The 27871-nt window shown below is 35.8% G+C and overlaps 3 protein-coding genes and 2 long non-coding RNA genes across 5 annotated transcripts in view; 2 read left to right on the forward strand and 3 right to left on the reverse strand.

Moving 5' to 3' along the window:
* LOC134668066 (uncharacterized) overlaps positions 1 to 6073 on the reverse strand; it is a 37706-nt gene extending 31633 nt beyond the window's left edge. The window contains exons 1-6 of the mRNA XM_063525527.1: positions 5595 to 6073; positions 5323 to 5393; positions 2967 to 4826; positions 2704 to 2786; positions 2474 to 2534; positions 1623 to 1809 (exon numbers count right to left, since the gene is read on the reverse strand). Coding sequence (XP_063381597.1) covers positions 1623 to 1809; positions 2474 to 2534; positions 2704 to 2786; positions 2967 to 4826; positions 5323 to 5393; positions 5595 to 5995 — 2663 coding nt within the window. The 5' untranslated portion in view covers positions 5996 to 6073. The remainder of the gene's footprint in view (positions 1 to 1622; positions 1810 to 2473; positions 2535 to 2703; positions 2787 to 2966; positions 4827 to 5322; positions 5394 to 5594) is intronic.
* The window catches only part of LOC134668176 (uncharacterized), an 84055-nt gene extending 56187 nt beyond the window's left edge, over positions 1 to 27868 (forward strand). Inside the window, exon 2 of the long non-coding RNA XR_010098728.1 lies at positions 27213 to 27868. This is a non-coding gene — a long non-coding RNA (uncharacterized LOC134668176). The remainder of the gene's footprint in view (positions 1 to 27212) is intronic.
* Positions 8618 to 15236, reverse strand: LOC134668089 (PWWP domain-containing protein 2A-like). Its single transcript, XM_063525570.1, has 3 exons — positions 15069 to 15236; positions 13659 to 14979; positions 8618 to 13080 (listed from the first exon to the last, which is right to left on the reverse strand). Exons 1-3 carry the CDS (start codon positions 15218 to 15220, stop codon positions 12919 to 12921), a joined length of 1635 nt encoding a protein of 544 aa, XP_063381640.1. The 5' UTR covers positions 15221 to 15236; the 3' UTR covers positions 8618 to 12918.
* LOC134668178 (uncharacterized) lies at positions 8618 to 20867 on the reverse strand. The gene is made up of 2 exons (XR_010098730.1): positions 20773 to 20867; positions 8618 to 12152 (listed from the first exon to the last, which is right to left on the reverse strand). It is a non-coding gene; the product is annotated as an uncharacterized LOC134668178 (long non-coding RNA).
* Positions 15517 to 27868, forward strand: LOC134668122 (sideroflexin-2). The gene is made up of 10 exons (XM_063525623.1): positions 15517 to 15670; positions 16541 to 16701; positions 17190 to 17360; positions 22444 to 22645; positions 23249 to 23327; positions 23798 to 23885; positions 24316 to 24462; positions 24620 to 24817; positions 25199 to 25246; positions 25581 to 27868. The coding sequence occupies exons 2-7, from the start codon at positions 16544 to 16546 to the stop codon at positions 24443 to 24445; spliced, it is 828 nt and encodes a 275-aa protein (XP_063381693.1). The 5' UTR covers positions 15517 to 15670; positions 16541 to 16543; the 3' UTR covers positions 24446 to 24462; positions 24620 to 24817; positions 25199 to 25246; positions 25581 to 27868.
* Positions 27869 to 27871: the final 3 nt, after the last annotated feature.

A 27871-nucleotide genomic window follows, 5' to 3' on the forward strand; every position in this document is an offset into this window, starting at 1 on the left:
GTTGTTGTGTTGTGTTGTGTAATTTTTGAACTTGACAAAAAAAGAGAGATTTTACCACTGTCATAATGGACAGACAGACACAAACATGGCCCTTATAGTTTTTGCAGAATGCCTAAGTGACAATTATAATATTCATAATAAAAACAACAATGAATGTAATCTAATTATTATAGCACCAACTTTGACCTAGTTAGGTGCAAACATTTTTTTATTGTCATTACAAGGCTGAACAAACTAGGTTATGTATTGAAAAATTGACAATGGAAATAAGTTATTCATTTTATTTTGATCACATACAACTCTTCAATAATGTCACTACGCAGATATTTCTTGGATATCCCCATATTTAGATAATTAAGAAGGATCAATGATCCTGAAGAGAAAATTTGCCAGGAACTAAGAAACTTGATTTTGTTGACCTAATGTTGTAATTAAAAAATTAAACTTAATTATTACTTCCCATAATATTCCTCCGGGAATATTATTCTCTAGTTTTGTAATAACAAGCTTGGCAAACCTAATTAGCTAATGGATTCAAGTAATTAACCGGCTGTTTTGAACCAAATACATACATTACTAACAAGTTATGTCAGCAACTAGGTAACTCATTGTTTCAATTCCGTCACAATGAGTGTTTTGAGGCTTAATCTTTCTCAGAAAGCTATTATGACTTGGAATTTGCACGTTAGTGACCTAAATTGAGTCGCTTAACTTCAAACTCTGGTAAATCCATCTGTCAGATTATACGATTTTGGTATTCAGAAAAGGTAATAGGGAAGATATCTGCTGAGAGCTGAGAGGGTCGAATGGATATACCCGAGTTTGAAGTTAAGTGACACAATTCATGTTAGTGACCTAAATTCACAATTGATGACAGAGTGAACTTTTTATATTCACTAAATGATGACATAAAGCAGTAGTGAAAGTTATTATGTTCATGCTCTACATTCAAATTAGTGGCACAACTAATCATACTAACAATGATCGGAACACAAACATGAAAAAATAATGAATGACAATAAGTACATAATTCAAGCATGAACATAACAATGCCGCCTTTTGGAGAAAGTTGTGTTTGTATTTACTAACAGTGCACAATAATATACATGTTCACTCAAAAATGCGGGTTACAGCAAATAGAAACATGTGAATGTATTGAACAGGGTTCTTTGAAGAGATTTATACTTAGCGCCACTTGTCCATCCCATCCCACTAACACGGGGTTATCCGGTTAAACCTGGAGTTACCATGGTTACCTGTACAATTTGACACTGGGTTAACGGTTTAACCGCATAACCTCGGTTTAGTGAGTTAGTGCAAGTGGCCCTTAGATGAAGATCATTGTAAGCATTTTCCAGTGTGTAGTGGACACAGATATCCAGAAATTATTCTTACATACATATTTATTTATCAAGTAGGTAGGTAGACAGTCACAGGTTATTTAAGGTTGTCCAATAACCTCAGATTTCTTGAGAGCATGTTTACACTACACCTACATAACGGCGTATTGCAAAACAATCTACCATCATCACTGCCAAGTGAAACGGGGAAAGTAAAACACATTTCGCATATAGATGCACGAAATAGAAAAAGGCGTAAATAATAATGGTTAGTGTACTTACGTATCTGGATAGCATTCATCAAACAGAATGGCCTCCGTTTGGTTGCAGCGCCTCAGAACGTAGTCCCTTGCAGTCGTCGAACGATCTTCATGTAGCTTCTCTACCACTGTGACTTCGTGGTCAGAGTCAACAATCGACAGTTTCGATAGTTCGACAACGGTATCATCACAATCGTCGCTGAGGAAACCTAAAAACATGAGCATTTGTTTAAGGTCGCATCGCACGCGTGACACACAAGGAAGTAGGCATGACGGACTTTCCCTATGCGTAATCGTATTACGTAGAAACCAGAACATGCCACTAAAAACCACTTTTCCTGTAATTATATACCCTAATTACTAACCTGAGTCTTGCAGGAAAAGATGCATGCACTTGGCTTTCGACACTTTTTAACGAACAAAGGCGCAGAACCAAGCTTTTATCCCGTTAGGGATAATGAATGGCAGTCAAAGTCAATTGATTTATGTACAACAACAACGATTTGCACTTGTCAAAAGTTTATTATTCACTATTAAACTGTAATAGAGATTATCGCACTACAAAACGTAGAAATTGCGCAAGTTAAAATAAAAAAAAATTAAAACGTATGGACAAAGACTAGCGTCTTCCGTCCGCGACGAAGCCGTTTTGTGGAGAGGTGAGAAGAGGTGAGGTGAGGGCTCCGCGGGGTCGCGGGGTGCCGTAGCGGTTGAGAAAGGGCGGAAGCGGGACGGGTGATGCGGACCAATGGCCGCTCGTTAATGTTGCCATAGTAAAATAATATAAACTTGCGCGTTTGCAAAGTTTGCTGGGATAGATTTTTTTTAAACAGGTATATATTTGTAAGAATTTACATAAATAATTTTAATTACCTTTCAGGTCGTCATATAGTGTAGTATTGTTACATAAGCTTGCTCGAGCATTATTAGGTTCCTGAAAAAATGTATAACCGAAGTTAATTAAGTCCCGTGTACGTATATATATTATTCCTCAAAGTCATAAGAATAAACAACGGCTTTGGAGACTGAATTTAACTTTCGCGTGATTTTTCAGAGCAAAACATTAAAAAAAAAATGTAAATGCATTTTTAAACACTACTCACTTTTATGAGCACTATGGTCGACCTGCAAGGCTTAGCCACAAGTGTACTTCGGCGACTGCTGATTGATTCATTGTGTAGGGAACCTAAAAAATAAAATCAGTTACAATCAAATTTAATTTAAAATAATCTCAATAAATTACCAACCTGACATTACACTGAAACTTTGGTTGGATGTGTCAAGTTGACTTGAATGAATAACTTTTTTTCTTAGTTTGTTGACAGTTAAAACTCAAAAAAGTTTAGAATATATACATAATATTTACCTTCTTGCATTTCCATTGTATTGATAACACTTTCCCTGTATTTCCGTCCTTTACTATTTAAAGGCTCTTCTTCTAAAACAGATCTATCAAAATGATCATTCAACATAGTCATTCTTCTGTAAATACTAAGAGATCTTTCCCATTTTTTGCCTGGTTGAAGAACTATTGCTGGCTTATCTGCGGGACTGTCTGGAATCACACTAAATTTCCTGGAAGACTTTCTAGTAGTGACAAAAGATTGTCTATCTACATCTTTAGTTTCTTCTATTTCATCAGAATCTAAATTAATTGCATCTTCATACAAGTTATTTACATCTTTATCAAAACATTCTTCAGTCTGTAACTCATTTTCATCTGTTTTCATATTATTAGGACTATTTACAATCACTTTACTTCTACTAAGTACAGTCATATTACATTCACTACTAATACTACTAGAATCATTTGAGCTGGATTTGGTTGAATTACTTTTTATCGTAACTTTTCTTCTCGTGTTAACAAAGCATCTGATATCACCATCATCATTGCTGTTAGATTCCAAGTCGTCAGTTATGGATATATCTGATTCATTGTCTGTTTCTTGTGGTGAAACACTGTCTTCATCAATTTCTGTATTTGAACTATCACATTTTGCCTTTAAATGTTGATCTGGATAGGAAAAGTCATCAGAATCTAAATTTTCACTTTTTTCATCCATATCATTATTATTGGACAAATTATGTTTTTGACTACTTCTAGATTTTTGTTCAACAATTTCTTCATCACCAGAGTTATCTGACACATTTGTACACATTTTGTCATAGTACTTATAGAAAACTGAATCATTCATTTTTGTAAGACTGATAACAGGTTCTTTGACTACTTCGTTTGATTCAGTATCATTAATATCTTCATTATCACTACTGCAAGTATCATATAAAGATGCGTTATATTGTGAGTCTACAGATACACTACTTTTACTTTCATCTGTTTCAGTAGTTTTATCAGAAGTTTGTCTAGAGTTAACTGTTTCATCATTTTGTTCACAAACACTGAATCCAAAAAATAGTTCACTGGGCTTAGATCCGCCTAGTGATACCTCTAATTGTGAATCATTCATAGAAACACTTGTATTTACATTCATAGAATCATTACCATCTAGTTTACTAATATCAATTATTTCATTATATAGTTTTTTAAGTTTGTCAACTTCATTATTGACACAACTGAACCCTAAGAATACTTCACTAGGTTTAGAGTCACCTAAAGAAATATTCATATCTGATTCATTTAAGCTGTCACTAAGAATAGATACACACTCTAGACTCTCAGCTTTCCTTGGTTTTTCTTCCTCTTCTTTGTTTACATTTAGTTCTTGTTCAGTCTTGTTATTTTCTATTACACTAATATCAGATACATCACTTTTATCTACATTAAATACAGTTGGTACTGGTCTTTTACTACAAGGGGACTTTAGGTCACCCTCCACAACCTTTTCTTCAATAATAGTCCCATAATTTGGACTTGTGCCGCAACTAAGTCTAGAAATTGGTGATAGCTTGTAAATGGATGTTGCTGTTCTAATATTTTTGAATGGTGTGCTACTTAGAACAGATTTTTCTAGTACTGTTGACTGTAATTGTTGAGTTGACGGCTTAGTTCTTTTCCTAGTTACATTTTTATTAAATGATATAACTGGACTGCCAGAACTATTCAAATTGTTAATTTTGTTAAATATAGATAAGTTTTGAACTATTTTGTTAATAGATTCATCCTGGAACTTAGGGCTGCTAGGAACATCTTTCTCTACTATTAGTTTGTGTGCGCCAATATCAGTTATATTTGTAGTTATATTGCTGGTTTCATTTTCTTTATCTATTTCTGCAAAAGAAAACATCATTCACTAAAATATACTTAATTAAGAGTTTGTATTTATAAGTAGCCTAAACCCACAACTTTGTTTTATAGTTATCAAAAATTTAAACAAAAATCGAGCTTCTTTTAGTACTAATATGGTTCACTATGGCTATGAACTTGTGGTGGTACTTAGTGACTTTTGCTTGTCACCCGACAATTTATTGCAGGGTAGACTGTCTGGGTAAGAAGTGCAAGAAACTCTCGCATTTGTACACATACATTGCTCAGACACAGTCATAAAGGAAGAGCTTCACTCCTGCTCTATTGATTTTCTGTAAGTGGAGTATGTGTACAAATGTAAGAGTTAAAAGCGATGAAAGACCCTGTAGACAATCTTCCCTTATAGACGGTCTTCTCCACATTGATCTTAAGCTTTGGTTTCCTAGGAAATCAAATGGCTGCCGCTTTTCTAGGAAACCAAAGCTGGTATAAAAAGGTTCTGTATTTAAAAAATGCTTACCACTTTCACTACTGGAATAGTTGTATTGCTTCACTTTTCTGGTTTTCTTTTTGGCATAAGTCTTAGTTGGTCTAAAATAAAAAGTACAAATTAACTTAAAAACATAATTAAATCAACAATAACTACCATAAGAGACAAATTGTTTATATTTTTTATTTGTTTTAATTTTATTTAGATCAGAAGTGAACCATGAAATTTGTTTTAAACCTAAGTTATGCAATACACAACATCAAAACAAGTTATCATTACCTACAAAATAAATCATTGCTTACCTCGGAGCCTGAACTTGGTCAAAGAAATCATCCTTTTCCTTCACCTTAGGCTCTAGATGCCGAGCCGAAGGCGTATTTAGCAACTGATCGAATAATTCCTGTCCCCTATTCACTCTTATGGACTTATCTGGTGTCAAATAGGTGGAATGCGACATGGACTCCCTAGGAGCATTTTCCGCTTCTTTCACAATACGTTTTACATACTTTTTCTTGCGTACTTTTTGAGAAGCCGTACTATACTGGCTGGACGAGCCCATACATGATAGTTCCCGTTTAGTTTGCTTTAATTTCTGTATGTAAAAGGCATCGAAAGCGGAACTTCTCTCGTCGAGAGTAAGCAAGACATCTTTGTGATCCAAACCACTCCCAGTATCTTTCTTCGATCTATATGTGCGTCTCATATCGAAATGACCTTAAATCATTCCAAATATTTCACTTTACATAGCTTTAAACGTTGAATAATTAAAATAACTCGCAAAGAGAAATAATAACAAAAGCCTTACGTCAAAACTGTCAGATAAATTCAAAAATAAATTGACGTTATGAACCAAGCCCCCTACTCTGTCTGTTCTCTTTCACGGCGCAGCAACTAGTATCATTTCTCTCTCCTTGCTCTTTTAAAAATGCCGTTTGTCAAAAAAGGACAACTATACTGTTGACAAGATGGACTTCAAATCCAAGTGGCCCCTTTTTAGGCGACCCAGGTTGTGCATGTGTGCGTAAAAACGTATATGTGTGCTCTTTTAGGCATGTGAAAAGTCGATTTTAGTCATGTTATATATCGATAAACGCTACACAGCGGAACGAAATAGCGATTAATTGAAGCTTCCATATCTTCGTTAAACATAAACATAATTGAAATGCTAATGTATAATGAATATATTATAATGTAATAAAATAATTCAATTATTGCGGACCACCTATTTTAGTAGGTATTTATGTATTTTAATTAAATATCTGAACTTTCCCTTGGTTCTCTCCTGGGGCGTGACTATAAAATTGTGATCTGATAACCACAATAAAGAAAAAAAGCGTTTTTGTTCATTTTAGGTATAGTTAAACCTTTGAAGTAAAATTAAAATTGCAAGAAATGTCGATAGTTTATCAATATGATTTTATCGACATGGCTACAGCAAAGTGGGTCGCTTTGTTAATCGTACACTAAACAAAAAGTGGTCCCACTGACAGCTCGCTTGGAAGGTATCTGTATATATTCTTATATCTATGTTATGAACCATTGGCCAATGAGAGCATAGATAGATTGACGTTTTATATGGCAACATTTATAAAAGTCTTAAGTGAGTATCACACAAAACAATTTTAAAAGCTATAGCAGACGGGCGTACAACCGTGGATCGATCAACATTATTATTTCTTGTTCTCACTTATAACTGCGTCCTTAACTACCTCGGACGTCATAGATATCACAATTTTATAGTCACGCCCCAGGAGAGAACCAAGGGAAAGTTCAGATATTTAATTAAAATACATAAATACCTACTAAAATAGGTGGTCCGCAATAATTGAATTATTTTATTACATTATAATATATTCATTATACATTAGCATTTCAATTATGTTTATGTTTAACGAAGATATGGAAGCTTCAATTAATCGCTATTTCGTTCCGCTGTGTAGCGTTTATCGATATATAACATGACTAAAATCGACTTTTCACATGCCTAAAAGAGCACACATATACGTTTTTACGCACACATGCACAACCTGGGTCGCCTAAAAAGGGGCCACTTGGATTTGAAGTCCATCTTGTCAACAGTATAGTTGTCCTTTTTTGACAAACGGCATTTTTAAAAGAGCAAGGAGAGAGAAATGATACTAGTTGCTGCGCCGTGAAAGAGAACAGACAGAGTAGGGGGCTTGTCGGACGTACTGTGGAGAGGTTGTCATACCTCGATCAAACAGGCCTCTGACCAGACCGAACTGAGGTGGCGGTCCGGTACGCCCGTCTGGTGCGTCAAGCAAATCTTGTCAGTAGCAATGTAAAGCAAACTAAAGTAGGGCAACACTCAAAGAGTAGTATTGCGCTAAGAAAAGCAGCAATGTACAATGTACATCGAACCTAAACTTTTTTTTCCGCTGAGCGCGCCCGTCAATTCAAATTGTCACTCGCGGATTCTCTATTGAAAATGTTTGAAATTGTTATTAATAGGTATGGACGGACAATTTAAAAGCGGTGTGTGATGTTGATAAAAATGATTAACTAATTTGAAGATCTCAAAATAAAATTAGAAGTGGACTATGCCGTTAAACAAGAATGTATGAATAAAATCATTGCTTCAGCAGGTAGATGTCCTACTACTGGATTTTAATATTTTATTAGATTTCTCAGTTGCCACCGTAGGCATTGTAGGCATCTTAGCTTTGATTAAGCACAATCTTATTTAATATATTGGTATTTAATGGTGACACAGCAGAAATAACTCTTGAAATAGAATCGATTCAGAATGTAAACAAAGATGATGGCTGTCATTCGCGATCCACATTCCACAGATAAAGCACAGATGACACGCGATTTTCGAATTATTTGAACACAGTGTTGCTAACTCGCGATTTTTCAAATTTGCCGCCGTTTGCTACTGACAAGATTTGCTTGACCCAGTACCACACTCGCGTTCGCGGCTTCGCGCACAAGTGTGGAGCGGGCTTAACCAATGTCAAGTTAACCCTTGCACGGCGCTTAACGTGAAAACACGTTGGTTCTTTTTGAAGTACCCATCACTGGTTTTGGTGTCTTGAAATCATCCCCTTATTATTTTTATTTATTATAATTATAGTGAAACAATCTACTACTACGGGTTGCTAGGGAGCTGGAAATATCTACCAAGAAACTTCGGTCACGGCTATAATAAACTTAAGGGCTTCGAGATCTAACTTATCTTAAAATTGCAAAAATTTCAAAAATGCCTATTATTCTCTAGGTATTCTAAATAGTCATGAAACTTCTAACTTGTAAGCTACCTTATACGGGTTACAATCGTATATATGTAATTAAAATAAAAGCATTTTAATACGAGAATTATTTATTTTTCAATCAGTTTGGAATATCTTAAATGATCGAATGAACACCGACGCTGCTAGATAGTTATTCATAAAATATATCTCTAATATTGGTTTAAAATATAGATTGAAGTGGTAAGCGTACATGGCTTATTTTACTGAATTCCTTCAAGTTTCTCTAGTCCGATTGCAGTACATAGTTTTACTTACAAATATGATGCCAATCAACATACAAGACTACTTACATATAAAGATAATATTAGAAAATTCACATTTTTAGAGTTTGCTTTGTAGATAGGTACCATAGTTAGAGAAATATAATATTTACAGTCAGAAGCATAGAGAAATATAATAAGACAAGTATGCTCACTCCACACATCAGTTTTAGTACCAAAAACACTTTTAATTTCAGTGTCTACATCTAGCATCGAGTAGCGGAACTATCAGTACTGCTACTTGACAATAGATGTAGCACCGACCGGAAAGTCTTATCTCAACAGCATAATATAATATTTACAGTCACAAGCATTCTCTATGCCTGTGACTGTAAATATTATATTTCTCTAACTGATGGACATGGAGTGAGCAATCTATGTATTTTCTCTATGGTCACAAGCAAATATAAAGAATGTCGACCGTGAATCGGGGATACCGTCGTTGTGGAGATCCTTAGGGATGGACTGTGTTCAGAGGGCCTACCGCGAACCACGTTCAACGTGTTACCTCCCTATCACACTAACGTACGAATTTATAAGTGCGACAGAGGCAGCACGTCGAACGTGGTTCGCGGTTCGGTAGGCCCTCAGCACTAGAAGTTTTTTCGATGGATAAGTTTAATGATAAAAAGGGGGCCTAGCCAAGATGACAATCGTTCGCAGAGAAACAAAACGAAAAGTCATCTGTCTATCGCACTAATATGGAAGTGATAGAGACAATAGTGTCGCTTCGTTTTCTACAAACGATTGTCATTTTGGCTATTTGTCCGGGACATTAGGTAGGTACCATCGCCCACACTGTTAACTGTACATCGGTGGACCTTATGCCTTTTGTAATAAGGTCCACTGGGTGTACAGTGAGTGTTGCTGTTTGTACATCATTAATCATTATATCTGCTACTGACCGTACGTACAATACTTTATAGCAGCGGTCGGCAACCTTTTACTTTGTACTTTATTAATATTGACTTTATGAGACATTGTCGTTTGTCACTATTACATACAAAATAGCCAAGGCGGCACTCGGGCCGCAAGTGACAGGTTCACGAGCCGCATGCGGCCCGCGGGCCGCAGGTTGCCGACCGCTGCTTTATAGTGATACCTACACAACAAATGCATCGACCATCTAAACTTTACAAAACTATCTAAACTTTACATTAAGTCCCTTCTATATGAACACATTGTGAAATTCAACGGAAAACCCAGCATTAACATTATAAATTCCTGTAATATTGATACATATTAATTAGATAAAGCAGCATCTACACTAGGTGTGAAAATCCGAAATAGTGATAAATGCGCCTATATAGAAATATAGAGAAACTAGTCCCCACAGACTCTTCTTCCAGGTTAAGAAGGGAAATTACGCCCACGGTTAAAGTGCCTAAACCTTTCCTCTTTACCTGTATTTCTCATTAGGCCTCATACTTTATATTTAAAGTGTTCTATGGAACTTGCTAACTATGTAAACAAAAGTCACTAGTAAATTCATCATTCAGAGACAATTTCAATATGGCGGTTTGTTTACATAGTTAGCAAGTTCCATAGAATGACACTTTAGAGTTACTGTGCAAACTTTGTTTTTTGTCTAACGGAAAATATGTAACAAAAGAAAAAGTGTTTTTTTTAATAGTCTAGTGTAGAAACTGCACAGTACCTATTGTTAAGATACAAATACTTTTCACAGTTTTGTTTGCGCAAATAAGCACTCCATTTACTTAAAGACATCCGTGATCTTTCATCATTCTTTGGCAGAACTTCTCATACAATTAAGAATTTGCTTACATTAATGTATAAACAAAAATACTATGTTGTTGTTTAGTAAAATAGTTACATGTTTATTTATTTAAAAGACGAATCACAGTGCCTTCATTTCGTACATAAATGCACACACCCTTGTAAATTGGAATCATGTGATAAATGGCATAAATTTAACCTTTTAACCCACACCGTATGATGGTCTCACTTATTAAATAGACCATGTCTTCTTACTTAAAATTATAGGTAGTAAAGTTTAACTATAACTGATAACAGACTAACTTAAAATAATGGAAATAACATAATTGGTCAAAAGGTTAAAAATACGCAAATAATTCAGAGTTTAGTAAACACTGATTTTCATATTAGATAAACACTGTTTACCTAATAACTAATTACATGATATTACAGTTTCCTAAAAGTATATATAGCCTTTGCGGCATGACATCACTATTTCAAAACGGTTATTCCCACTAGTTACCACCACCAGTGGTAACAACTAAGAATATTTTTCTCACGTGTCCCCAGTAGGTAACAAGTGAAAAAAAAATCTCAGTAGTTACCACAAACAGCAATTCTCTTTGGTGGTAACTACCGGGAATAACCCTTAAAAACCTAACTAAAACTAAGATAATGCTACAAAATAAAGAGATTATGGAATAAACAAGTAATAAAGTTCCAGTAAGCATCGTAAATGTAAAACAATAGATAACTATGAAGCACTAATAAAAATTTGTTGACTAATAATTAAATAACAATAAGATTGCTTTTAACTTGTGAGATCTCTTGGCTTTTCAACTATTAGTAACATAAATCAATGATAAACAATATAAGTATCTTCAAATATTTGAAACAAAGATAATGTAAAAATAATGAAGATATAACCAAGAGATATGTGTAAATGCTTAGTAACCCAAACCTTTATTATCCCCAAAGAAATTTAGGGTTTAGAGACTTTGACGACGTGTTGCCTCTCTGTCGCACTTATAATTTCGTACGTAAGTGTGACTGGGAGGCAACAAGTTAGTGCGCGGTAGGCCCTCAGAGCGGCTACCGCGAAAACCGAAATTCGCAAATTGCGGGGATCTTTCTCTTTTACTCCAATGAAGGCGTAATAAGAGTGACAGAGAAAAATGCCCGCAATTTGAGAACTTACACTAGACGCCGACACTCGAAAGACGCTAGTGTGAAGTCTCTCTTTTATCCTTGTAAATCACTTTGTTGTCCCACAGTTGCAAATTGATATAAAATTTTGTACACATTCATTTTAATGATTATTATTGTTGCACAAATCATGATTTCTCTTCTCGAATAAACCTTTAGCATTACATAATAATATACAGATTTCACGGGTTTATCAGGTTCAATAAAACATTTAAACCGAAAAACAATTGTTACTTAACTGAATGATAGTTACTGTTAATGTAGCTTTAAATAAAAAATCGTATACTGACAATTTTAAAATAATTTTCTAATGATCAAATGGAAATACACATTTGCTGTCAAAATAATAGCAAACCACTGTAACTATTATAAACAACATGTGACGTTCCACGGAAAAAGTTACCTTATGGCGGTCGGCGCTTACGTCACGTAGCACCGCCATAATGTACCTTTATCGTGGAACGTCACATATTACTATGAAGCTAATCAATGGACGATAAGTAATTTGGAAAGCACATTATTGCATGGTAATGAAATAGCAATGCCATTGAAACAGCTTAACACATTGACCGACAAAGACGTCGAATTACGCGCGCAACTACAACCTAATGTCAACTTTCGTGCATTTAGACAAGGTTCAAATTGACGCGCCGCGCACAGTGGCCGCTGCGTTCAAACTTTAAATTTCCCTAATTAAAATTGTAAGTAGGAAAATTTAGGAAAACTTTAACTTAATCTTCGTAACAGTATGTTTTTTGAGATTGAAAGATAAACAGCTTTCTAAACGATACATCAAAGAAAAACCTGGCCCCTGTTTCACCACACTGACATTGACAGTTCACCATACATTTCTGGTTCAATAGGTAAACATTTATGCTAAGTAAGTTACTTACTGACCCAGAAATGTCTATTTAATTAGTAAAATAGGCTTTTAGACTTTTAGGGGTCAAGAGATGAGGCGAGCCCTAAAAAAAGAGCTAAAAGACTCGAGTCTTTTGGATCACTAGGTAATGGTCATTGTCAAGTTAGTGAAATAGGCCTGATAGTTTGAAAAGACAAGAACAGTATTTACATTTTCACAGTGAAACTTACAACATACCAATTTTGTGCAGTACAATAAAAAATATCACATACATTGAATTTTGGCAGTACACCATACCATAACAATTTTACGAGAAAACATCTATAGGCCTCGGTGATTGGTTTACTAGGTTGGACTGCGTGGGGCTTCCTAGAGGGTCCTGTGTTAGAGATTCATTCATCTTTGCTTCTATTGTAGCCATTTTTACAGCCTCTTTGTAAGCTCCTCTCTTTTTTTTGTTGAAACGCATCTGGAAAACATATGACAAACATGTGGTTATGTCATTCTGCGACGTAGTTATGTTGAGTACTGCGCACTAAGCAATTATAGCTTGTTTTTAATCTATATACATTTAGGTAATTGGCATATCAGATGTTCTACTGTTATGTATGTTGAGCTGTTATCTTTGCACTTATCATAATAGAAACTCGAAAGAAATCATACTTTCAATCAGCTGTGTCTACATATTCACCAATGTGCTTTGCCCCTTTCTAAAGACTTTATAAACTGAAACCGCATGTCTGTTACGTACTGCCCAATCAGAACAAAATCGAATCCATAGTTTAGGCCAAAAAAATTAGCAGACAGACAGTGTTACTTTTCCTTTTGTTAGTAGAAATATGGATTAAAAATGCAGTCAATGAAAAATTATTATAATCAAAACAAAACCCAAACATGGAATGAAATCAAAACAAGTTAAAAGAATGTTTGTTCTAGGCGTTCCACGAAAGTAAATGACGTAATTTAACACGAATAAGATGATGAATCATATGAGGTAAATGCATAAAAATAAAGCTGTAAAAATGAGAACTAAATGAAAAAATGTACCTTGAAATCCTCTAAAAATGGACTCAAACTGTCACATGGCATTAGTGATGATGTGGTTGAAGCAAACCATGCAACGTGGGCTCTAGCTGTCGGTGTTACGCTTAGCACTCTCCCGGGCCACCATGGAAACCCTACGACTTTACCCCAGACTATATCACCAGGTGCTACACCCACCAATCTCCCCCCGGCACCTTCCATCTCTGTAGCCGGGAAATTCGGTACCAAATCGCTTTCCCAATCGTCCGAACCACTCTCTGCAACGTCCTGCTCATTCCGTCTCTCATAAGAATTACTACTCAACCTCCTCAGACTTATAGACAGCTTCTGTTTTAGGCAGTGCTCTTTAATATCACTAAAGTAATTAATAGACTCACTTTCAGTAACATTTTCATCCCGGGTCTTTTGGAACTTGTGTTTCTTTTTATGTTTTGCCTTGTGTTTTTGTTTCTTTTCTAGGGGATCCACAGCAGGATGTGGGCTATTGGAAACATTGTTACGGGGAGACAGAGCTCCAATATGTTTAGGTGAACTCCGTACCACTGTCTTGATTGTAATCGTGTTTTTCTTGGCTTGTTTTTTAGCTTTTTTCAATGCTTTTTTCGCAGCCTTTAAATCTGGTTTAGTAGGTTTAGCCATGTCACATGACACACCAGAGTCCTCATTGTAGTCTCCTGTGATGGGCGGTATTTTGACTACAGTACCTTCACCTTCACCAAAACATATTTTTAATGTTCTTGCACTCTGGAACATGGATGTGAATGAAGGATCATTATCCTTAGCATCTTTCTCACTATCACTGGATACGCTAACAAACGCCATTTCTTTTGTAGGGCTATAAAGTGAACTTTCAACCTTGACACTTGACTTTTCACTACTCTTATTAGAGTTTTTAGAGGACCCTTTCATGGCGTTAGATATCTCACTCGGCTGCAGACGCGATATTCTTGGTATTAGAGAGTTGCCCTCGAGATACTTTTTCCTGGAATTTGATGGTTCGATGTTATCGTGGGCAGTGTCGTCATCGGAGTCGAGCTTCCGTTTCTTAGACACGTCCACGTTTTCGCTGTTCTCATTACAGATGCCTTTACAATTGGAGCACAAGACCTTTCGCGGTCTCAATCGCACCGTCATCTTTTGCTTTTGCTGCGGTTTAGCCTTGGGCCCATTCTTTTTAGGCTTGTTCGGGTTTTCGGTCGCATACTGAGGCTCCTGGTATGTGAATCTTTGACTAGCGGAATGTAGCTTATCATCGGTATTATCGGTGGATGGAGTTGATTTGGAAAACGCTGGGTTGAGACTGTATACTCCAAAAGGCAAATTACTGGAAAATAATGGGGAAATTAGCTAAATATTGAGTATTCTACGAAAATAATCGATATACAAATAAGTCGTAAAAATGCCTGTACCAACCCTTTGTTAGAGTCCAAAAGTACACCTTGAAATTTCTTATTTTCAGAACTGTAGGAAACCACTATTAAATCAGCCAACGCTTCCTCGACATGCACTAATATTTGTGAATTCTTTTGAATCGTCATATCGGCTGTTGCAGCAACAGCCGCCATATTTTGTTAATATAATTTCATAGACAATAGAGTTTTAACAAAATGTCTATGGTATTAGTGATGTGGCTATATCAAATATATTATGTTTGGGTATATACCCAAAAACCTAGATACAAACTAACTTTTCACTTTTCTTTTCATATTACAAGTATTTAAAGTATTATCGTAGTGGTGTTATAATAATTTTCAAAAGTCAATGAAAATATAAGAATAGGTATACCTAGTTCTAGTTCTATTGACAATATTTTACCGTTTCTTTTTCTTCACACTAGCTTTGCGTTGTCGATTGTCGCAGTTGTTTGACTTTGACAGTTGGTGATACGGTTCGTTTGGTTTGGGCCCGGCCGAGTTGAGCTGCTGCTGTTGAGCTGCTTGCAAAGTAGGCGCTTAATATTTATTTAACTTTAGTATCTAAATACCGATTTATCAAATACGGAATAATAATAACTGGTAAGTCTCATATTAAAATTTAATTTAATTTCTCTTTTATTGTTTGCAGTTAGCTAAGCTTACATAATCGTAAGTGTTTTGAGCCTTTGAAACAGGTCTTTCTGTTTTTTGCATAATATATGCTTAACAATATTCAAGGTCTTTTGAGTTTAAAATTACATCACTGGTTTTGCGAGGAGTGATACAACAAATAACCATATAATTTAAACTATAATTACTATTAACGATCCTCAATATTTCACACTACAGTAATAATGGTCCATACAATATATTTTAATTTCTAAATGTTTGCCAATATTGTTTCTATAACAGCTGTACACAACTTGGCATTTTTATATATTGAAAAACTATGAGTGAATTCGAACTCACACTTTTCTGTTTTTTTTTAAATATAGGTACTTTCTTTTTAAGTTAACTTTTTAAGTAGTAGTAATATATAGATGGTCAAGCAAATCTTGTCAGTAGAAAAAGGCGCGAAATTCAAATTTCTATGAGACGATATCCCTTCGCGCCTACATTTTTCAAATTTGCCGCCTTTTTCTACTGACAAGATCTGCTTGACCAAGTATAGATATAAATTTAATAGTCTTCTATTTCATGCATTTTTGTTTTACACTTTCATTTTTTTACATTTTTTTTTATTTGCATGTCGCATTGTGCGGAAATGCCTCCCCCAGTTTTTCCCATTCCTTCCTATTCTGTGCTGTTTTCCACCAGGGGCCCATTTCTCGAACGTTATTAGTCTAATATTATTAGTGTGTTGTCATGGCAACCCATACGATTTGACAGTTTGTGGACTAATAATATTAGTCTAATACCGTTCGAGAAATGGGCCCCAGTATCTAAGGTTAACTTTTTAAGTATTTCTAGAAAATGGCATCTGAAAAGAGGATAGACATCACCAAGCCGCTCTGGGACCAGAGCACCTTTGTAGGCAGGTTCAAGCATTTTGCCTTCATCTCCAATCCTCTACTGTCTTTGGTGCCGGAGTCTGAACTGCATGAAGCTAAGGAGCTGTATTTTAAGTACATGTAAGTAAACATTTACTTATTTAGATTCATTATTACTTGTTTAATAGAATTGTATTAGTGTAAGACTAGTAGACAAAACATGTTCGTCCATTACAGATAAAATTACGTCTTTAAGGTATATTGTCTAGAAATATAAGATAAATGGTCACTTTTACTTTATAGAAAACCCCTAATTGAATATAGTTAGTTTATTTATTTAAACTTTATTGCACAAAATACAAATAAAATGTACAAATGACGGACTTAATGCCTAAAGGCATTCTCTACTAGTCAACCATAGGGCTAAACAGAGATGTAATAAAAATGTGATAGGTACCTATACATTTTACTTTTTTTTAACACCTACTTATCTATTTTTATTTTCCTTATTTTTTTTCAAGGTGCAAAGGCCAATGATGATGATATTTTAACAATAATATTTTTTTAACTGAAAAGGTTCATATAATTCTGTAATAAATCAAATCACTGATCAATTTCTCTCATTGCAGAGAAGGCAAAGAGCCTGCCAACACTCCCATGGACAAATTGGTCCGAGCCAAGCAGCTATACGAATCAGCATTCCATCCGGATAGCGGAGAGCTACAAAATGTGTTTGGCCGTATGTCCTTCCAAATGCCTGGAGGCTGCCTCGTCACAGGAGCTATGTTGCAGTGGTACAGGTAACGCTTAAGTTATATTCTAATAGCAATACACATAAAGCTGCCTCCATAAACAAAATTGCATGGACTTATGGAGTAAAAGTCTTAGTTTAAATTTTTAACAAGCAAAAATGTCTGCGAACAATGCCATTAAGCTTAGAATAAATTTAACTCACAGCCTTTGGATCAATATTCCAGCTCTCTGCCATCTGAGCCACCAAGATCTCATCCATAGCCAGCCAAATTTTCCACCATATGGTTCTAGGGAACCGTAGCGACATCTACCATTAGAGCTTAGAGTGTTACACTTCTTAAACGGCTACCGGAATTTTTCCACTTTTAAATTTTGGCCAACATTCATTTTGGGTCGCTGCGCCATTAAGTAGTATAGTAAATTTTTTAAGTTTTAGTGTGCACTTTGACATGATTTTTTTGGTGATGGGATGTTGTCCCTATCTACAGTTCTACACACACACACACATGGGATTTAGTATGTTGGTTCTGTAGTTTAGTTTAGCAGTGAAAGGTAACAAACAAAAGTTACTTTCGCCTCAGGGATGTTGCGGATGCAGATTTTTTGACATCCGCGGATGCGGATGCGGATATTTAAAACGTCACATCTGCGGATGCGGATACGGATGTCACGATTTGGTACTTAAAAAACGTCAAATATTACATATTTTATTAAAAAAAACGAAAAGTTTAGTATTTGAGCACGAATATAGGTGCGTTTTATTTAATAAACAATAACTTGGCCGACTTTTCGCGATCTACATATAATGACGAAATTACTAGCACTTGCGCCGCCGGCGCCGCCGCTAATACGTTCCTGTTACCGGCTTGGTCGACATCCGCATCATGCGGATGCTCCGCATCGATTTTATGCGGATGCGGATGCAGATGCGGATGTTGAAAATAATGCGGATGTTCCGCGGATGCGGATGCGAATATCCGCATCATCCCTGCTCTGTATTATAGTACTCATGAATTGTTTTTGCACAGGCAATTGTAACAAAACGTGATCTTTATAATGAGGAATCTTATTAATAAATTACAGAAGTATGACTCAAATTTCTTTGTGTCTGTTTTATATTTGTAATAATCTACATACAAAGGCCGGGTTTCAAGTCCTGTCTATGTATGCTCATATCTAGGTATATCTAAAATATACCTACTTCTCTTTGAAACAAAAATATGAAATACACAAAAAATGTGGGAAGGAAATGTAGGACAGGCATGGTCTATGGCAGCGGTTCTCAAACTTTTTTGGTGATGGAACCCTTTCGGCAAGCGAAATATTTGACGGAACCCCAAATTAAACATTTTCGTTCATCACTGTGGGCGAGATGTACCTATAGAAGAGCTGGTTATTTTTTTCTTATTGTTTTCACAAGTATATTTTCGCGGAAACCCTACAGAGGCTTTGCGGAACCCTAGGGTTCCGCGGAACACACTTTGAGAATGGCTGGTCTATGGACAAGACGGTATAGTAGAGACCTATCCTACTTTTCTTAGGGCCCTATCATACTGGCAATTTGCGAGCGAGTTGAAAGCGAGGCGAGCGCGCAGGAGCTCGAGAAATCGCTGCGTACTAAGGTACTGCGATTCTTTGAAAATACGTTGCGCGCTCGCGGTGATATTGTCAATCCCTATTAGTTTTTAACCCTTTAACCTAAGACATTACCTAACGCGTGCGGCCTACAGCCCAATATCAACTTCCGTGCATTCCGATAAAGGTTGACGATGTCGCGCCACGCACGATAGACGTGGCGTTAAAAGGTTTATATAAAAAAAAAACTCAATCGGTCCATAGTCCATGCGTAAGCCTAGGAAAATTGTAGTACAGTAAGTATACAGGGCGTCCCAAGACTTGGGACCTCAAGGAAAAGTACCTTAAATATCGTAGATAGGATATTTTGCTGAAAGAAGACATTATTTTAATTTAAAAAATAATTTAAACTGCATTCATAGATTTTTAAGTAATTACATGGTTGGACCGGGAATCGAACCCGCTACACGAGAAAAAAAATCATCCTATAGTTTTATCATACCGATCGAAAGGATTCATCATAAGGATTATTTTTTGCTAAATAACATAGTGTCAGAAATAAAAGGAAGACCATTCATTTTAACATTTTTAATTCAAAATTAATCAATTTAATTTATCAAATGCTCAAAATCAGTCCCATTCTGTTGAATACAAAGTCGCGCGCTTTTGATTATTTCGCTAAATGTCACATTAAATGTTAAAATTCATGGTTTTCCTTTTATTTCAGACACTATTAAATAGTAAATAAAATTTTTATTTAGCAAAAAATAATCCTTATGATGAAGCCTTTCGATCGGTATGATAAAACTACAGGTGATTTTTTTTCTCGTGTAGTGGGTTCGATTCCCGGTTCAACCTTGCAATTATTTAAATATCTATGAATGCAGTTTAAATTGTTTTTTAAATTAAAATAATGTCTTCTTTCAGCAAAATATCCTATCTGCGATATTTAAGGTACTTTCCCTTGATGTCCCATAGTCTTGGGACACCCTGTATACATAATTAGAACATCAGATGTTGAAAGTGTTGAAACCTTATCTTATTACTTTATTAGCCATGTTTATTGGGCAATATAGCTTTGTTAATACAATTATCTTTGAGATATCACTATCGATTAATATTGTACATTGATTCATACCTATGTTTATGCCATATGTTATAGTTCAAGGGCAGATAACTTATAATGATGAATATATTTATTAAAACTAAATGAAATACACAAATATGTAATCAAACTTATAAATTTTATAATCGTAAATAACAAAGTTGAAGAGACAAAGTCCAGTGAATGTAAACAGAATTGGATATTCATTCATTTAAAATTAGAACATATTAAGATAAGAAACTGATCCATAAAATTACTTATCATGTGTCGATATAAGTACGTTTTTATCTTATTTATCAGTAGGGGTCAGTCCTATATTATGCGGTTGCGTACATGGATGCAGATGCAGAGTACAATTCGAGCAAGAGTGATAACCTCCTCCTTTTTTGAAGTCGGTTAAAAGTGGAAAACCGTTATTCGCCTCTCGCCATAGAGAAACAAAGTATACACCTTATAAAACAAAGTCCCCCGCTATCTGTTTGTGTGTTTGTATGTTCCCGATAAACTCAAAAACTACTGAACGGATTTTCATGCGGTTTTCACCTATCAATAGAGTGATTCTTGAGGAAGGTTTAGGTGTATAATCTGTTAACCCGTGCGAAGCCGAGCCGGGGCGGGTCGCTAGTAAATATATTAAATAAAGTGTGTACTTATGTATACTTACCTATTTATAAAAGAGAGGTTGATGTCGATCAATGATATTCTAACAATTAGGCGTTTTCTATAATAATATGGAGATAAATGTATGCTTATACGTGACGTTCCACGGAAAAAGGTACCTTATGGCGGTCGGCGCTTACGTCACGTAGCACCGCATTAGCTTTGAAGCGTCGTTAAAAATAGCGTAAGTGCCAACCGCCATATGGTACCTTTACGTGGAACGTCACATATTTGCCGTTCGCTATAATATAGCGCAGAATTATAAAAGTAAATATAGAATTATATAAACTTTCATCAACATGTTGATTAAAATAAATTTGGCATATGTTACTAAAAACGTTTGGCAGCTGATTCCTTACGTATTTAGAAGGTATTATTATCATAGTAGGTATTTTTAAAAGGTAGGTAGGCATAATGCCGGGACATCGGTAAGATGGTAATGACATAGAAGTATTTTTAAAACTTCCACGGCCTATTACATCGTTCGTCACGAAACTAATTATTTCAAGGGTATGCGGTACATTAAACCGCGTGCTGTTTTTAAATATATAGGGTACATCGCCAATTACTAGCCACCCCCCAATTACTGGCCACTTAATTTGATTTCTATTTATAGGTGAACAAAGTTCATTTTAGTATATAAGGTACGAAAATCCAATTATTAGCCATTTTTCAATTACTGGCCACCTATTCCAAAAATGAATTCTATTTACAGATAAATAAAACTCATTTTCAGTATAAGGAAAATGGCCAGTAACTGAAATTTATCCACAACCCACTCGTTCAATAACTGGCCGCCTCTTACAAAAATGAGTTCTATTCACCTATACACAGAATTCATTTTAGTATAGGTGGCCAGTAATTGGGGGGTGGCTAGTAATTGGCGATGTACCCTATGTATTTTGGAAAAACTTCTAACCTTCTCATATAGAATCTGAGGGAACTCAGACGTATTTATCCCTTTGGTATAATGTATAGAATACCAGAATACAATACCAGTATTTCCAGTGTTGCCAACTTGGCATTAATGATGCCAGATCTGGCATATTTTCACTCGCTTTGGCACCAAAATTTTCCATTTAGCATCTGGCATATTTTTTAGCATAATTTACTCTAAGTTTGCAGCAACAATATGCGCCATCGCCTTATGTGGTTCATATTTTCATATGAATTTTGACTTTGGTGGACGGATGGACGTCAACGGACTATATAAAGTTGGTCAAGCAGATCTTGTCAGTAGAAAAAGGGGGTAATTTTGAAAAATTTATGTGTTTTAAGTGTCTAATTTCAAATGATATTTTAGCATTTTTTTAGCATAGGTGGTTAATGTCTAGATTATGCCAAAATTATGCCAAAGATTTTTATCTTTGGCATAATTTTGGCATAATCTAGACATTAGTCTAGCATTTTTTCAAATTCCGAGTTGGCAACACTGTGTATTTCAGTATAAGTACACAGTTACCTATACAATACATACACAGAAAGAATTAGAAAATTAAATACGAAATAGCATACCTTAAGGCGTGTATCCAAATGATTAAGGAACTTCCTATTTTGCAAATGAAAAACTTCGTTCCCCATATCGTCGGGTAACCAAAACACACTAATTATAAAAAAATAATTAGATAAAAATCAACCTTATTATGGCTCTAATACGGTTCACTATGGCTATGAACTTGTGATGCTAGTTACGTAGTTAGTGAGTTTTGGATGTCATCTGCTGATATGGGAAATGTGAGAAACCCAGAGTTTTCTTCCTCTGCCTAAAAGCGTATTTCTTTTATTTTCAGAACAGGTACAGCCATAGTATTCTGGCAGTGGGTAAACCAGTCGTTCAACGCACTAGTCAACTATACTAACCGCAACGCCAACTCGCCGCTCACGACGACGCAGATGGGGGTCGCTTATGTATCGGCCACGTCCGCTGCTATGGCTACGGCGCTAACTTTCAAGTTCGTCGTTCAGAAGCGCGCTAAGAATCCTATCCTAGCGGTAAGATAATAATTTCCTTTGTTACTACTGTTATTACTTATTAGTATCATCTTTACCATTACATCACCGTCATTACCAGCATCATAATCATTACTTCATCACCATGCCATCACTATTACCTATAATAAACTATACTATACGAATCGTAACGCCAACTCGTCGCTCACGACAACGCAGATGGGCGTCGCTTATGTATCGGCCACGTCCGCTGCTATGGCTACCGCCTTTACGTTTAAATTTGTGGTGATAAGCGCGCTAAGAACTCGCGGTAAGAGAATAATTTTATCTACCGTCGTTTCTATACCATCTGCCATTACCGTTATTACCATCATCATAATATTCATAATCTAATTATTGTGTTAGTAATCTGTCATCATAATTGCCTACTTTCACAATTTTAGTGTTTTTTCGAAAACCCTATCCCTAACGTAAGAATTTTGATTATAAGCTATTAAACTCCGTATGTTTATGACATCGTTACTACCAACATGATTTGTCACATTTGAGTTCGGTTTTCGATAAAGCCGTTGTGATATTCCTATCTAAGTAGACAACATGGTACTACACTAACACTAACATGATCAACGGTCGGTTTATTTTCAGAGGTTCGTGCCTTTTGTAGCCGTGGCGGCCGCCAACTGGGTGAACATCCCCTTGATGCGACAGAACGAGATTATAAAAGGTGCGATAGTTAACAATTTACAGTAAAATAAACCGTGAAAATAAACCTTTATTAAATGGGGTTTATAATCGAGAGGAAAGCTTTTTGGTAGAATCGTCGGATCCAACTGCCGATTCGGATAATTCCATACTTGTTGGATCCGGATCCGGACTTTTTGGACACGAGCTCTACTCTCCGTTATATAGAGTTGATTTTAATATTACTTTAACTAACCAACCAAACCTTAAGAGCGCTACCCACATTGTAACAAATTTTATTTAGTATTAGATAATTGCTCAGCACAGGGAGGAAGGGAGGATTGGAAAGAGAGAGGGGAGGCCTTTACCCAGCAGTGGGACACACACATTTACATAATTACCGGTGCAACAAATTGAATCGATCCATCAAATGCCGCAGCCCCCAATGTTATATTTAGTGGGTCTTGGTAGTTTAACATGAAATACTACATGATAATATGTATTATGTTTCAGGTCTGGAGGTCTCAGACGAGAACGGGAAGATTATCGGCAAGTCTCAGCTAGCCCCCGCTAAGGGAATCTCACAAGTGGTTACTTCTAGGTAAGTAACATTTTTGTTGGTTTTACGGTTCTTTGCTTAAAGGGAGACTCCTATTTTTAAACTTGCACAAAATACACCATACAATAACTATCATTTGAAATTGTTTGCCTATGCATACAGTCAGCAGCAGAAGTTGCTAAGCGGGCGAGGTGTCCAAAATGACCTTGACACGCTCTTATTCTCTTAACAAGGTTAAAAAGGTACCATTGCCCCGACTGAATATTGGAGCGGCGTTAATAATAGCGTAAGCGCCAGCCGCCATAAGGTACCTTTTGCCGTGGAACGTCACATATCTTTACTACCTATTTCATATCTAGTGGATTTCTAATTCATTTCCCGAATCGCGCCGAAAGGATTAGCGGTTCGGGGCGAGTTACAAATCGACAGACTATACTTATTTTTTTACCAACAATAAATTTCGTTTTTCCAGGATCGTAATGTGCGCCCCCGGGATGTTGCTACTGCCGGTTATAATGGAGAGGATCGAGCACAAGCCGTGGATGCAGCGCATCCGCTGGGCACACGTCGGCATCCAGACCGCCATCGTGGGCATGTTGTAAGTATTGATGCCAGGCATGTTGCTACTGCCGGTTATAATGGAGAGGATCGAGCACAAGCCGTGGATGCAGCGCATCTGCTGGGCACACGTCGGCATCCAACTGCCATCGTGGGCATGTTGTAAGTATTGATGGCAATGTGTCAGGCATGTTGCTACTGCCAGTTATAATAGAGAGGATCGAGCACAAGCCGTGGATGCAGCGCATCCGCTGGGCACACGTCGGCATCCAGACCGCCATCGTGGGCATGTTGTAAGTATTGATGCCAGGCATGTTGCTACTGCCGGTTATAATGGAGAGGATCGAGCACAAGCCGTGGATGCAGCGCATCCGCTGGGCACACGTCGGCATCCAGACCGCCATCGTGGGCATGTTGTAAGTATTGATGCCAGGCATGTTGCTACTGCCGGTTATAATGGAGAGGATCGAGCACAAGCCGTGGATGCAGCGCATCCGCTGGGCACACGTCGGCATCCAAACCGCCATCGTGGGCATGTTGAGGATCGAGCACAAGCCGTGGATGCAGCGCATCCGCTGGGCACACGTCGGCATCCAGACCGCCATCGTGGGCATGTTGTAAGTATACATTTTAACATTTTAAACGCGTAAAAAAATATACATTTTAATATTTTAAAACATGGAAGATATTTCCGTTAGTTGAAATTACCTCACAGTCGAAATTGTCCCCCTGCACCTTAAAGCATATAAAAGTATATCATAGGAAAGTAAGCTAGAAAACTTTTTTTTTTATTTCAGCCTAACCTTCATGGTACCGACTGCCTGTGCTCTCTTCCCGCAAAGATGGTAAGTTAATTTTTGTTCAGTACAACACTATATATTTTCATAATACTAGATGGCGGTGTACCTTAATTTTCATGTCTAAAATCTCTTTATAATTCGCTGGTCAATTGTGGATATTGTTATTGTGACGTTTGGAAAAATCCAAAATATATAGCGTCATCAGCCACAATTATGGAACGTGTTATATTAAGGTTAACACCCTATCAATTTATTTTCTCATATTCCTGATATATCTCACCTTTTTTTTATTCACTTTTATACCGTTTTAAATAGTTTTAGGTAGTACTTAGAAGCTGATTTTACACGTACATATTTATAAATATTACTTTGGTTTCAGTAAAATCTCAACTGACACCATCAAACGATTCGAACCCGAGAATTATGAGGAAATATTGAAAAATACGGACGGCAAACCTCCTCAATACGTATACTTCAACAAGGGTCTGTAAGCAGTTGTTATTAAGGGTCTGTAAGCCGTAGCTGTAAGTAGTTGTTATTATGTAAAATATAATAGTAAATCTTGTCTATGGACTCAAGAATATTTAACGGAGGTAGAAATGTAGAAAATTTGTTTAAATATGTCAGTATTTTGACAGGCTTTCTAAATAATAAAGTACAGATGTAGTGCATAATAAAATTGTTTTCTATCGTATTTTGACGGAAACGTACTAACGTCTCTTGCTATTTCAGTCAGTCTCGGTACAAAAAGTACTGAGGTTGACTGAAGTGGCATGACAAATACGAACGTTTCCGAAAAAATACGATGGAATACAATTATGCACTACATCTGTAAGATAAACGTTATATCTTATGCCGATTCAGATGTTTGTAAAAGTGGAAGAAATCAAGTGTATTAGGTACGAAAAAGATAGCTTTGAGAAGACCTTGGTCCTGAGGAACTACATTTTTTAAAACTATTGATGTGTCCATAGACAAGCATATAAAAAATAGCTGTCGGTGTTGTTATGGGTGACCAGTGTTGCCATATCAAATGGGCGTAAATATAGAAGAGTAAGCAGAGAATTAAGTAGATTTAAGAAAATGAATTAGCGTATTTGACTTACTTGCGCTTATTTTAAATTGCTGTTAGAATTTTGTTTATTGGGTATTTTAAAAATCGAATAATCTAAGCGCATTTTTTTTAAAGAATATCCAGACTTCGGAGAATTCGTAAATTCGTAAATTAGGTGCCTTACTTGGGTTTTGAAAATCGGTTATGTTAATTTGTTGTTAAAATGATATTACCTAAGATCATAATTTACTATAGGTACGTACGTAATACCTATATCGTTACTCTGAAATATTTTTTTATTGTTTTTTTAGTAATTAAGTTTACTCGTAAGTGTTATTGGAAACCAGTATTGTTTTAATTAAAAGGTAAAATCATTATTTTTTTACCTTTCAAAAATCATGCCTTTAATCTTTATCACATTTTTACTTATTTTAACGTTTATTTACTTTGTAAGATTATTTTGGAATTTCGTTTTAGGAATGTTTATTTTTGCGCTTTATTTTTTCTCTATATTGAAAACCATACATTCCGATTGGTATTACTTAATAAAATATACGCAGTCTGTGCTTTTATATGCATTTGCTGTTGTTAAAACGCACTAAGGAATTACGAATGTCATTAAATCTATGCTACGTAATTTAGGTATATAACGTACTATTTCACGGTTGCAGTGAAATTAGGTCTAAATGTATACTAATTACTCTATCTATACTTCGGTTTTTTTAGCATTAGAAATTAGGTAACAATCTTGATGTTTCTTTTAATTGAAAAACACATTTTAATAATAAGTTACGGCAAATATGTAACAATGATGAATCTAATACGATCATTTATATTCTTCTGCTTTCGTAAGTAATAGTTACTGATTTTTAAAAAGCGTTTTTTAATTAAAAAACATGTCAAGATCGCTTACCTTCTTGCAAGTTCTTTCTAATGCTAAAAAAAAACGAACTATAGTTAGTTAACACTTTCAGTGCCAAGAACCCGCTAGTCGGGTCCCCGGGATGTCCTTTCGGGACGTCACCGGCGTCAACCCCAAGGATAAGATAGATATAGCTCTAAATTCCTAAAATAAATCACAAAAAATACCGCTAGTCGGGTTCATTTTGTATTGAAAATGGACGCTTGGTACTGAAAGTGTTAACTGTCGAATTTATATATATGCTCATGGACAATTTTAGAGGAAGGCAAGAAAAGTTTAATTACTGGATTACAGCACTTAAAGTAATTTCAAAATTATTAATTAAACTTTTTTTTGCGTTCCTCTAAATTTGTCCATGAGTGTAGTTCATTAATTATGGAAATAACACTTTTATTCGGTTAAATTCCGCTATTGCATACTCATAAAACAATCTGTATTCTTATCAAAGTTATCAAGAATTATTCAAATCTTGAACTATCAGAATTGTGATTTATTGATACGCTCAGTTTAGTAAATATTTCTAGTCTTTTTTTAGTGCTCAGAAGCAATTAGCCTATGTCATTTCCTTAAATTGTGCCATTAATATTTATACACAGTTTTTCGAAATCTGATGTTTTTTGATTATAACAGCTTTTTACATTTTTTGTTTAAACGGCAAGCAAGGCTAAGACAATAAAATACCTATAGAGAATTA

This window comes from Cydia fagiglandana, chromosome 10 (genome assembly GCF_963556715.1).
Source record: "Cydia fagiglandana chromosome 10, ilCydFagi1.1, whole genome shotgun sequence".
Taxonomy (NCBI): Eukaryota; Metazoa; Arthropoda; class Insecta; order Lepidoptera; family Tortricidae; genus Cydia; species Cydia fagiglandana.

Coding starts and splice junctions, on each gene's coding strand:
- LOC134668089 (XM_063525570.1), bottom strand. CDS start 15,220: ATGGCGGCTGTTGCTGCAACAGCCGATATGACGATTCAAAAGAATTCA. Junction 14,980..15,068: donor CTTTTGGACTCTAACAAAGG/GTTGGTACAGGC, acceptor ATTATTTTCCAG/TAATTTGCCTTTTGGAGTAT. Junction 13,081..13,658: donor CATTTTTAGAGGATTTCAAG/GTACATTTTTTC, acceptor TATGTTTTCCAG/ATGCGTTTCAACAAAAAAAA.
- LOC134668122 (XM_063525623.1), top strand. CDS start 16,544: ATGGCATCTGAAAAGAGGATAGACATCACCAAGCCGCTCTGGGACCAG. Junction 16,702..17,189: donor GAGCTGTATTTTAAGTACAT/GTAAGTAAACAT, acceptor CTCTCATTGCAG/AGAAGGCAAAGAGCCTGCCA. Junction 22,646..23,248: donor CTAAGAATCCTATCCTAGCG/GTAAGATAATAA, acceptor GTTTATTTTCAG/AGGTTCGTGCCTTTTGTAGC.